This window comes from Pseudonaja textilis, chromosome 1, assembly GCF_049901715.1.
Source record: "Pseudonaja textilis isolate UNSWEBS1 chromosome 1, rPseTex1.2, whole genome shotgun sequence".
NCBI classification, from domain to species: domain Eukaryota; kingdom Metazoa; phylum Chordata; class Lepidosauria; order Squamata; family Elapidae; genus Pseudonaja; species Pseudonaja textilis.
This window is the reverse complement of record NC_141990.1, coordinates 318607648-318620045: the sequence shown is the minus strand read 5'-3', so window position 1 is coordinate 318620045 and position 12398 is coordinate 318607648. Positions and strand designations below refer to the sequence as shown.

The following is a 12398-nucleotide window of genomic DNA, read 5'->3' as shown; positions in this document are numbered from 1 at the left end:
GGTATGTGTGTCCTTGGCACTCTCTGAGCTTAGTTGTTTTCTTGCAGACGTTTCATGACCCTATTAGGTAACATCATCAGTGCTGGAAGGGAGTGGGGTTTGTGGAGAGGCGGAGGAGGAGCACGACAACAACTGTGGGGTCCTTGGTGCTCTCTGAGCTTAGTTGTTTCCTTGCAGACGTTTCATGACCCTACTAGGTAACATTGTCAGTGCTAGAAGGGAGTGGGGTTTGCTCTCTTATTGTTGTGGTTCGCCGGCAGCAGGTGCGGATAGCTGAGGTCTGGGGGGTGGGGTGAGGACTCCAATGAGGGGCCTGCATGTGATGCGGGGATGGGACCAGGACCATCAGGGAGTGGAACGCTGCCTTTGGGGATTGTGGAGGCTGGCAGCAGTGAGGAAGAGTCCCCCGAGGAGCCTGTGCCCATTGCACATGCACACAGGGCTGCTCGAAGGAAAGAGCAGCTGTAGCAGCACAGGCGACTCGGGAGCAAGGCTGCAAGGTAACGGCCCCTCCCCTAAGAGATAAAAGCCAGCTGAGAAACCGGAGTCCTTTGCAGGAAGCAAAGAAGTTTTTGCACTCAAGCCTTGTGAACATTCGGACTCTCTTAGTTGGTGTTTGGAGACTCTCTGGGTTTGAACTATTTCTTGGCAACTTTATGTAGTGTTCTTGGCAGCCTTGCACAACCTTGGCAAGGCTCGCTCTTATCAGAGACAATGAGTTTGCAACATCCTTTTAACCGGGAAGGAACGGAATACGTAAAGAATCATTAAAAGGTTTTGCGGTTACCTCTGTTTTGTTTCCTTGGAACAAGGTTTGGGTCAGAACACATACATACAAGTGGCTGGCCCTGTCGCTGTTGATGGGTGTTATTGGTAGTTCCATAATTAGGTTGCTGTTTGTTTGACTGCATTGGTTGGTTGGTTGGTTGGTAGGTAGGTAGGTAGGTAGGTAGGTAGATAGATAGATAGATAGATAGATAGATAGATAGATAGATAGATAAAAAGAAAGAAGAGAAAGAAAGAAAGAAAGAAAGAAAGAAAGAAAGAAAGAAAGAAAGAAAGAAAGAAAGAAAGAAAGAAAGAATAGTTTATTGGCCAAGTGTGATTGGACACACAAGGAATTTGTCTTGGTGTAAATACTTCCAGTATACATAAAAGATAGATTCTTTCAGAATCAAGAATCGTAACGTACAACACTTAATCATAGTCATAGGGTACAATCAGCAATCAAATCATACTATGAAACAGTCAATATAAATCGTAAGGATACAAGCGACAAAGTTACAGCCCTACAATCACAAGTAGGAGGGAATGGATGATAAGGAGTGATGAGAAGATTAACAGTAATAGTAGTGTACACTTTGTAAATAGTTGAACAGTGTTGAGGGAATTATCTGTTTAGCGGAGTGATGGCTTTCGGGGAAAAACTGTTCTTGTGTGTAGTTGTTTTGGTGTGCAGTGCTCTATAGCGTCGTTTTGAGGGAAGGAGTTGAAACAGTTTATGTCCGGGATGTGAGGGGTCTGTAAATATTTTCACAGCCCTCTTTTTGACTCGTGCAGGATACAAGTACTCGATTGAAGGCTGTAGTAATTGTTTTTTTCTGCAGTCCTAATTACTCTCTGGAGTCTGTGTCTGTCTTGTTGGGTTGCAGAACCAAACCAGACAGTTATAGAGGTGCAGATGACAGACTCAGTAATTCCTCTGTAGAACTGGATCAGCAGCTCCTTGGGCAGTTTGTAGTTCCTTGATTGGGGTATTGTTTGCCAGGAACTGATAACTACCAACTCAGACATTAATCAGACCACAAAGGTGACCTACAACAGCCCAGGGACCATCAAGAACACTCCCACCAATATTGTCACAGCAAGCCACGTTGTTCTCCCAACCCATTTCAGGAGCACCTCATTTGTGAGGTGACAAGGACTTCGTAAATGGTCCTTTCCTGAGGTCAGAAAGGATTGGGGACCGCTTGCCCTCGAGAATCGCCCCATCTCACGCAACTTCAAATGATCTGTCCTTGAAGTTTCCCAAGGTTTTAACATTCTTCTGCAGGAATTTAAAGTTGTAATCGTTGATTCAAATTTAAGTTGGCTCCTGGTTTTGGTTGGAGCGGCCGTCAGATGCTCTGGTATCTGGTGAGCTTTGGGTTGTTGACCTCTCAGCCTCTCAGGGATGGTCCTGGCCGTTTCCTGAAACCTCTCTGAGATGGAAGCCATTCCTGGGAAGGTAGAATATGTCCCTGGAGCTTCTGGAGTCTTGACATCACCAGCTGGGTTCTCCATCTTTCTGTAGGCTCCTATCGAAGATCTTAAAGGAATGTGAAGATGCAGATGAGATAGAGTACTTGGTGGATGGCTCCTGGCGTCCGATCAAAGCAGAGAAGGAGAGGAGCTACAGCCCTCAGTGTCCGATACTCGTTGTGGGCGGATCCACAGGTGGGTCTACAAAGCGATGGCGGTTGTGGACTCTACACAAACCGGGGAGGCCAAAGGACCACCCAAGTCATCTCCCCTAGTTGATTCCAACTTGTGTGGTCTTGTCCAAATCTAAGTCCTCCTTGTACCATGGACATTTATTCCCACCATCTTAACAATTGGTGGGCACTCCATCACTGGAGGTTTCCCAAGAAGGGATTGGACAGTCCCTTGTCTGAAATGGTAGAGGGTCTTCTGCTTGAGCAGGAGGCTAGACTAGAAGACCTCTAAGGTCCCTTCCAACTCTTGTTATTCTGCCTGCGGAAGAAGTGGAGGATGACTGGATGACTGGGTGGATTGATATGTAACTGGATGGATGGATGGATGGATGGATGGAAAGATGGATGGATGGGTGAATGACTGGATGGATGGATAAATAACTGGATGAAAAGATGGATGGATGGGTGGATGGATAAATAATTGGATGAAAAGATGGGTGGATAGATGGATGGATGGATGGATGGATGGATGGGTAACTGGATAGATACATGGATGGAGGGATGAATGATTGGATGGGTGGATGGACATTTGGATGGATGACTTCTGTTGTCCTTCAAGGTGAGATGGGGAAGAGATTTAAGAGTTCTTGATCGTGGTTGTGGTTGGGAGAACATCACAGAGAAATGGGAGTGAGATGGCTTAAGATTGTGGTGGGCCCAGAGCTTTACCTTTGGTTGTTACTGTCTTCCTTAACTTCTGGGATTTCAACTCCCAGAATTCCCCAGTCAGCCATGGTTTTCTGATGGGTGGACTTCAACTCCCAGAATTCCCTAGCCAGCCTGTCTGAAAGTGGCCAAGGTTGAGAAACACTGGCAGAGGCAATCCTTGAATTATGGCCACAATTGAGCCCAAGATTACTGTCGCTAAGTGAGACATTTGTTAAAGTGAATTTGGCCCCGTTTTACGATCTTGCTCGCCCCAGTGGTTAAGTGAGTCACTGCAGTGATGAAGTTAGTAACACAGTGGTTAAGTGAATCTGGCTTCCCCTACTGACTTGGCTTGTCAGAAGGTCGCAAAAGGGGATCACGTCACCCCCGGGACAGCGGAACCGTCACAAATAGGAGTCGGTTGCCATAGGTCTGAATTTCGATCCTGGGATCATGGATACGCCACAGCGGTCGTATGTGTGAAAAACAGTCCTGGGTCCCTTTTTTGTCAGTGCCGTTGTAACTTTGAAACACTCACTAAACGAACGGTTGTTAAGCCAAGGTTGTGATGACCCGGGGCGTGGCCCAAAAATAACCAAGTCACAAAAGTAGAATAAATTCCCTTTAATGCCTCCAACTTGGCCCCCAAGGTCCAGTTATCCTCGGCTGGAGGTCATACTCTTCCAAAAATAGTCTACGAAGGGAAGAAATGCAGTCCGAACTCAAAGTAAAGATAATTAGAAATAAAAAACCAACACAAACAACACTGAAGTAATTAACACGGCAGGCCAGGATGATAAATTGCAGACTTTCAAAGGATAACGCAGCACCCACAGTTGGGAGGACGCCAAAACCCAGATAAGCCTCGACAAAGATAATGCATGCTTTGCTTCCAGCAAGGAACCGTGTGCAAACCCTTCTTATAACCTGTTCTCCCAGCTGCAACTAATGAAAGGGATCAGGGCCCTTTTCTCTCCCGTAAGCCATGTTGCTCCCTTTCTCTGTTCCTTCCTGCGTGCCCTAGGATGAAGGGGGTTGGCCCTGGGTCTTCCTCTGAATGCCCAGGAGCCACACTCCCACTCCCTGTCAGTTGCTCAATCTCCCCCTCAGAATTGGACTCCAACAAGGGCATGACAAAAATATACATGTTTTTTTTTTTTTTCCTTGCACATTCCCAGGGGGCACATCGGATGTCAACGGGGCGCCCCCTCCCGCCCCCAGTGTGGAGAACGGTAAGATTCCGGCTGACGTGGTCGACTTGACACTGGACAGCTCGTCCTCAGAAGAGGAGGAAGAAGAGGAGGAGGAAGATGACAACGGTGGCGGACCCAAGAGGAAAGTCCCCCGCCTGTATAAGAACGGTCTCGCCTCCGCCTGCTGACTGCCGGCGGCACCGGGTCACCTCCACGTGGGAAAGCTTGAATTCCTCGGTGCTTACTCAGATAAATGGGGCGGGGCGGGGTATCTTATCCCGCCTCCCCCCACTCACCCAACCTTTTACCTTGTCCTCCTCCAAAGCATCCTTGGACTTCCCGATTATTCCAAGTTTAAAAAAAAAAAAGAAATGACTTCGTTTTTAATCGGAAACAAAACAGACCCATCTGGATGAGCGCTGATGCATGGCTGAAAGACATCCCCCCCTTGACCACCATCACCTCGCAACCTAACGCCTCTTCGTCTCTCCGCCTTCGGCTCAGCTTTTGAACCGCCATTGGACGGTGATTGGGGTTGGGAGGGGGTTTGGGGTGGGCGCGCCTGTCCTGCACGCAATTCTTTGGGAATGGCCACCGACTCTCTCTCTCTCTCTCTCTCTCTCTCTCTCCCCAAGCGTTCGTTGTCGTCCTCTTCCCCAACCCTCCTTTGCTTTCTGGTTAAACCTGGCTGGTGGGAACTGATTCCGCTTACCGGCCAGTTTCCAGGACTTTTCACGGGTGTCCACGTTTATGTCTTCTTCGGGTTTTTTTCTTCTTCTTTGTGTTCCATCAGCCTTGTTCGACAACCATTCCTCACTTTCTCTCTCTCTCTCTCTTTCTTTGTGATCTCTCTCTTTCCCCCTCTCCAAAAACCCCACCCCACCGGACCGTTTGGAGGGCTGTTGCTTTTTCTCGTCCTTAAAATCAGCGGGAAAAGTTTCTAAAACCCAGCGAGATACCCAGGTTTTTATGACACTAGGGATGGAAGGTAACGGGGCGGGCGGGGAACTGAAAGGAGACAGAAAGAGGGGAAGGGGAGAGAAAAACCCGCCACGGATATTTCCGCATCGAATCGTTCTTGGCGAGTCTCCCTTTTTCCTCCCCGGAGAAAACCTCATGTAACGGAGGGGGGAAATAACCAACTGGAACGCGGGTTGTTGTTTTTTTTAGCCTCTTAATGAAAATATGGTAGAATTCTAGCATAGCGACGGAGCAGCTGTTTATTTTAAGTTGAACAGAAGCCATTTGGGGAGGGAGGGGTTTGGAAAAGTCAGAAGAAGAGACTGAGAAACCAGGTTGCAGGGAAGGGGAACACGGGTCTCGCCGAACGAGGGAAGGGGCTCGAACCACGAATCTGTTCTCGTCATCTTTTGTTTTTCTTTTCTTTCTTTCTTTTTTTTCTTTTGAAGTGCAATAACTCAGTGTGTTTTGGAAGACGGTTATTAAAAAAAAAAGGAGGGAGGAGGACGGGCCCATCCTCCCGTTGGCCGGGCTACGGCGAGATGGTCTCGTTGGCCTTCTCGGGGGTGAGGACGGATGAGCGAGGAGGGGGCTTCTGGATAAAAATGCCAGGTGGAGGAACTCTCTCTCTCTCTCTCTCTCTCTCTCTCTCTCTCTCTCTCTCTCTCTCTCTCTTTTGTTTTGTTTTGGTTTCTAGCCAACTACCTCGGTTTAAAAAAAAAAAAGAAAAGAAAAGAAAATAGAAAAAAAAAAATTCAGGTGTAGGTCAGTCACGGACAAAAAAAAAAATACAACGGCAAAGCGTACGGTGTGGAGCCGATGCTGGGGTGACTTGGGGGGCGGGGGAGAAACACGGCATGTCGGTGAGTGTCTTTTGTTAAAAAAAATTGCCTCTGGACTTCCAGCTGTTTTGATACTCGCGCGCGGCGGTGGGATTCAACCGGCGTAACAACCGGTTCGCGCGAACCGGTGCGTACCGGCTGAATCCCATTCTTGCCTGCGTGTCTCGTCCTTCTTGTCTCTGTCTCTTCCCCCTTGTCTGTGTTTGTGCACCTTTTAGAGCCGCCCCTTCCCCTTCTCCACCTGGTCTGGTGACACCTTCCCTCGCTCCCCTCTAACTTTCCCTTCGGATCGTAATGGTGGCGAGGGAGGCGGGAGCCTCACCCGTTGAACCTCTTCCTCCTCCTCCAGCGAAGGGTATCCCCATCGGCTCCTCTAGGGTGATACGTATCCCCAGGGCGATACGGGGCCAAACCGAAGGACGCGGAGGATGGACAGAGCTTGTCCCCTTTTGCAAAACTCAACCTGGGCAACGATTTGGATCTGGCTCCCTTTTTCATTTCTTTCTTTTGAGGGTGGGGTCCGATATTACAGGACGTCACGCTTGTCTCCCTCCCTCTCTCTCTGTCTCTGTCTCCTGTCCAGCTGCAATATAGGTTCTGGAATGGGCCTTTGTTTTTAATTCGGTGTTCAGTCATCTTCCCCGTTTCCTTGGGTGTTGGTGGGGGGGGCTGTCTCCTTTTACACACACACACACACACACGGAAAGGGGTGTATTGTCTCCCTTGGTTTTAACCCGCCCTTGAGATGCATTTCGGTAGGAGAAATGCATCTGGGTTTTGTTTTTTGTTTTTAAAGCATGCTGTAAAGAGTGGAGGATGAAGAAGAGACATCCTGCAAGGCCTGCTGGTTTGCTGACAAATTTTACTCCTTGCCTTGAGCTATCTCCCACCCACACCCCAGGAATACGGAGTTAAGCCCCCTGAGGAAATTTTAAAAGAGCCCCTGGGATATGCAGTACCAAGCCTAAAGACCCTTCCTTCCTTTCCTTCCTTCCTTCCTTCCTTCCCTCCCTCTTTTGGTCTCTCTTCCTCCCTCTTTTTATCTCCTTCCCTTCTTTTCCCTCCCTCCCTATCTCTCTCTTCCTCTTTTTGTCTCCTTCCATTCTTTTCCTTCCTTCCCCTCCCTCCCTTCCTATCTCTTTCTCTCCCCCTCTTTTTTTTGTCTCCTTCCATTCTTTCCCTTCCTTCCTTCCTTCCTTCCCAAAGTCCAGTTGAGGAAAGACTGATGAAGGAAAGAAAAACAAAGCACCGGTCCTTCCTCGGACTTTCCAATCCCTTTCCGTTGTTCCGTTGTCCTCCCTTCCCCGGCTCCCACCGGCTAACATTTTTAACAGTCAAAACATCTCAAAAGTTAAGCAATATGTTTGCTCTGTTTTAAAACGCATCCACAACACTGTCGTTCCGGCCCAGGAGGAAAAAAAAAAAAGGCCTGAACTGAATTTTTCCTTGTATAGATTGCTTCTACAGCCACCAAGTAGAACATAGGACTTTCCTTCTCTCGGTGTTTGTATTTTTAATTTAATTGCGCGTTAAAACTTCTTCCTTTGGATTTCTCCTTCTGAGCTCTGCTGAGAACTTTTTCCCCTCCCTTTTTTTGTTTTATTTCTCTCCCTCTCTCCCCCTCTCTCCTCCCCCCCCTCACCTTAGCTCAGCAAAGCTTTTCCAGTCTGTACATATGTTGTTGATTGTTTTAATTTTTAAAAAATTTAACTCCTCTTCCTTCAGCGTCTTCTTGTTCTTCCCTCCCTCCTGTTTTTTTCATTTGTAAAGCAAAAAAAGTTCTTTCTTTCTTTCTTTCTTTCTTTCTTTCTTTCTTTCTTTCTTTCTTTCTTTCTTTCTTTCTTTCTTTCTTCTTTCTTTCTTTCTTTCTTTCTCTTTCAACACACATTCTTCAGAAACTCAAGACAATAGTGTTTGTTAAATAAATAAAAGGAAATATTTCAATTTAGCTTCTTATTTTCTCTGGTGTTGCCAATACAAGGGTCGGTTTGGGTCGGTTTGGCAAGATTCGAGCATCAACGGGGGTTCTGGTTTCTGGAGCTAGGTGGTTCTGGAGACCCTGGAGGTGGATCCCTCCTCGTTGTGTAACTCAGGGGCACACTGCTCTCGAAAATGAAGGCTCCACAGGTAGTCCTCGTCTTACGACCACAGTAGAGCCTAAAATTTCCTTTGCTCAGCAAGACACTTGTTAAGTGTAACTTTGCCCCATTGTACGAGGTGTTTTTTTGCTGATGTCATTAAGCAAATCTGGCTTCCCCGTTGACTTTGCTTGTCAGAAGGTCCACCCAAAAATGATCACATGACTCTGGGAGACTGCGATCGTCATAAATACGAGTCAGTTGCCAAGAGTCTGGATTTTGAAGTGTCTGAATTTTGATCATGTGGCCACGGGGATGTTGCAACGGTCGTAAGTGTGAAAAAAGGTCATAAGTCGCTTCTTTCAGAGCTGTCATAGGCTTGACCAAAATCTCGAAGCAGACTCCTCGTCCTGACACAACTCCTTTTTAAATAGCTAATGTGAATTCTTCTCATTCACATCCAGCAAAGACCCGGCAAACAGTCTTTCAAGAGTGTTTTAGAACCACAGACCTTTAGCATGCTTGGAGAGTTGCCAGGCTGATAGCTTCCAAGCACAAGGAACAAATCTTCACACTAATTAAACGAACTAATTGTCTCCTACAAACACCACTCCCCTTTCATTCCTCTTTATTCCCTTTGGGAGGGGCCATTCACCATCCAACTGTGCCTTTACTCCTTGTTCAGGGGTGAGGTTCAACCGATGTTACTACCAGTTCGGTGATTCCATTTTGCTATTTCAACCTCAGGTGTGCCGCACAAAGCAGCCGAGGTTGAAAAAGCAGGAAATAAAGGAGAGGTAAGAGCCCGGGCAGGTGGGTGGGCCAAACAGCAGCAGACACAGAACCGGTTCGGTTGCTGCTCTTCAGAGCTACCGGTTCTATAGAGCTGGGCAGAACTGGTAGCATTCCACCCCTGCCCTTGTTCCTTAATTGTTCCCTTCTCCTGACAGCTCTGTGCATGTGCACACTGGGAACAGGCTCCAGCTGTTCTTCTGCCTCACTAATGTCTGACTCCAAAGGCAGCTGATAACTGTCAGACGGCCCTGGACCCATCTCTGCCTCTGATGCAGAGCACTTCCCCAGACTCCAGGACTGGCCCATGTTCCTCCCCAACCTCCTCACTGTCTGCTGCCAGCTCTGTTGGCTGCTGGTGGGGCCACAACAAACGGTCACTAAATGGACCACTGTAAGTTGAGGACCTGTGCTGGACTTTTTGATTCGTGTCAGAAGCATCACAATTAAAATAAGGCATACGATAGGACATAACATTTAAAATATAAAACACAAGATTAAAATACAGGTAGTTCTTGACGTGGAACAGTTGAGTGACAGATCACAGTTACGACGGCATGTCCTTCTGACGAACAAAGTCAATGGGGAAAGCAGATTCACTTAACAACCGGCTTAGTAACTTATCAATTGCCGTGATTCCCTTAACCACCGCGGCCAGAAAAGTCGTAAAATGGGGCAAAACTCACTTAACAAATGTCTTGCTTAACAGCGGTAATGCTGGGGTCCATCGTGGTGGTAACTCAAGGACTACTTATATGTGCAAATTAAACAGATCTTGTACAGAAACTTTATTATTATTACCTTTATTGTCAGAGTACAACATGTGTACAATGAGATTGGCTGAGCCTTCCTTCGTGCCCCCCGTAACACAACTCACAGTGAGGATAGAAGTCCCTAACCCAATCTTATTACACCATGTGATCTTGTTGCACAACGCACCAGCCCCGCAGGTCTATCGTACTATGTTGACATAAAGTTATTTTCCGTTCAGAAGTCTTCCAATATTTGAGGAGGGGCTGCCCCAGAGAGGAGGGATGGGGTCAAGCTATTTTCTAAAGCACCTGAAGGCCAGACAAGGAATAATGGATGGAAACTGACCAAGGAGAGAGATTCAACCTGGAAATAAGGAGAAACTTTCTGACAGGGAGAACAATCCACCCATGGGACAGTTTTGCCCTCGGAAGTTGTGGGAGCGCCATCACTTGAGACTTTCAAGAAGCGGAACGATCAGTTATAAACACGAGCCAGGCCGTGTGCTGCAGCTGCCCCCAAAAGCCAATGCAATCCTAGGCTCTATTAACAAGAGGGATAACACATCAAGATCAAGTGAAGTGTTAATACCACTTTATAAGGCCTTGGTAAGGCCACACTTGGAATACTGCGTCCGGTTTTGGTTGCCACGATGTAAAAAAGACGTTGAGGTTCTCGAAAGAGTGCAGAGAAGAGCAACCAAGAGGATTAAGGGACTGGAGGGTAAAACATACAGAGCGGTTGCCGGAACTGGGTACGTCTAGTTTGATGAAAAGAAGGGTTGGGGTGACATGATAGCAAGTCTTCCAATATTTAATTAAGGGGCTGCCCTAAAGAAGAGGGAGTCAAAGCTATTCTCCAAAGCACCTGAAGGCAGGACAAGAAGCAACAGATGGAAACTCATTGAGTAGAGAAGCAACTTAGAACTAAGGAGAAATTTCCCAACAGTGATAACAATTAACCAGTGTAACAACTTGCCTCCGGAAGTTGTAAATGCTCCAACACTGGGAGGTTTTTAAGAAGAGATTGCACAACCATTTGTCTGACATTTTATTTTTATTTTATTTGTTGGACATGTACAAGACAACAAGTGTAAGTATGAACATAAACAAGAACAAAGGGAGTAACAGATAAACGGGGACAGCAAGACAGGAACGGTAGCCACGCTGGTGCATTATGCACGCCCTTTTTAAGGACCTCTTAGGAATGGGGTGAAGTCAATGGTAAGACAGTTTGAGATTGAAGCTGTGAGAGACATGGTATATAGGGTTTCCTGCCTGAGCAGGGTGGGTTGGCCTAGAAAACCTCCAAGGTCCCTTCTGACTCTGTTATGTTATATATTGATACCAGATTCAGCAGGTGTATTGACCTGCCGAGTAGCAAAGAGCTGGAGCTGCTCGGCAGCCGGGATAGGCTCATTAATTTCCCAAGGATATTATAGATTTGACTATCTACTACTAGTAGTATTGCAGGGGAACAAAAGCAGTCTGAATTTGCAGCAGCGGCGCCTTCCACCAAGAAAGGATGGCGCAAGAAAGATTGGCTGCTCCTTTCCCCCCCCATATGGAAACCCAACCAGCTTTTGCCAAAGAGCTTATAAAAATTCAAGGAAAAAAGAGAGGGTTTTTAAAATTTTATTTTAAAGGAACGAACCGAGAAGGAAGGGAACAAACATCTAGCCACCCTACGGATTTAGGGGGAAAAGAGGGAAAAGGTGAGTTGAAGCTTACAAAGAGCCCGGAGCCCCTCAATTCCTCCCAAAGCTGAGAGACAAAAGGAATGGATGTTTTTTTTGGAGATTCCCAGTCATTCGGGTGCTTTCTTTTTTTTTTCAGGAGGCAGCTGGACTTTGTTGGGTTTCCCCCCCTCTTTGAAGATGTTTCGCTTCTCATTCAGGAAGCTTCTTCAGCTCTGACAGGATTATCTTGTCCTTCCATTCCCCAGGATCCTGTGAAATCCTTCCACATTTCTTAGGGCAGGGCTCTCCAAACTTGGCAACTTTTTAAGTTTTGTGGACTTCCAACTCCCAGAATTTCCCAGCCGGCCATGCTTTGTGGACTTCAACCATGCTGGCTGGGGAATTCTGGGAGTTGAAGTTCGCAAGTCTTAAAAAGTTGCCAAGATTGGGAGATCCCTGTCTTAGGGTGTATCCGAGCCCTATTGCTGTGCTGCCTGAAAAGTACTGAGCGCTGAAGTCCGCTCAACTTAAAGATGCCTGAAAAAAATAACCGATTTGAAACTAATACATTGAATGTTATTGAGTTTAAATTGAATTTTCTGGGAGGGCTCCTATGGATGGGTCCACATTTTTTTAAAAATATCCGCCTTTAATAATATATTATTATATATTATTATATATGTATATTCCAAACAGTATCACGCACACGCAAATTAACCGCAGCCCATTCGGGCGTCAGCCACGTGGTTGAATCCCCAACAGGCGCTTCCGGTTTGATCGAAACTGCGCAGGCGTTAAGCGAAGATCCTCCCGTCCCTCCCCTTTCCTTTCTTCCTTCCTTTCTCGCCTTCGGACCATAGAGAGGGCCTTGAGGACGAGGCGCGTGCGTTCCGGGTGTCCTCACTCGGCCCCGCCTCCTCCTTCTGGCTCTCCCCGCCCACTCCGGCTTCTGTCATATAAAAGGCGGCCGATTGACGTCAGCG

The 12398-nt window shown here is 47.0% G+C and overlaps 1 protein-coding gene across 2 annotated transcripts in view; it reads left to right on the top strand.

Moving 5' to 3' along the window:
* The window catches only part of PIAS4 (protein inhibitor of activated STAT 4), a 54767-nt gene extending 47750 nt beyond the window's left edge, over nt 1–7017 (top strand). For both annotated transcript variants that reach the window (XM_026721527.2, XM_026721529.2), the window contains exons 10-11: nt 2294–2436; nt 4301–7017. In XM_026721527.2, coding sequence (XP_026577312.1) covers nt 2294–2436; nt 4301–4503 — 346 coding nt within the window. In that variant the 3' untranslated portion in view covers nt 4504–7017. The remainder of the gene's footprint in view (nt 1–2293; nt 2437–4300) is intronic.
* Nucleotides 7018–12398: the final 5381 nt, after the last annotated feature.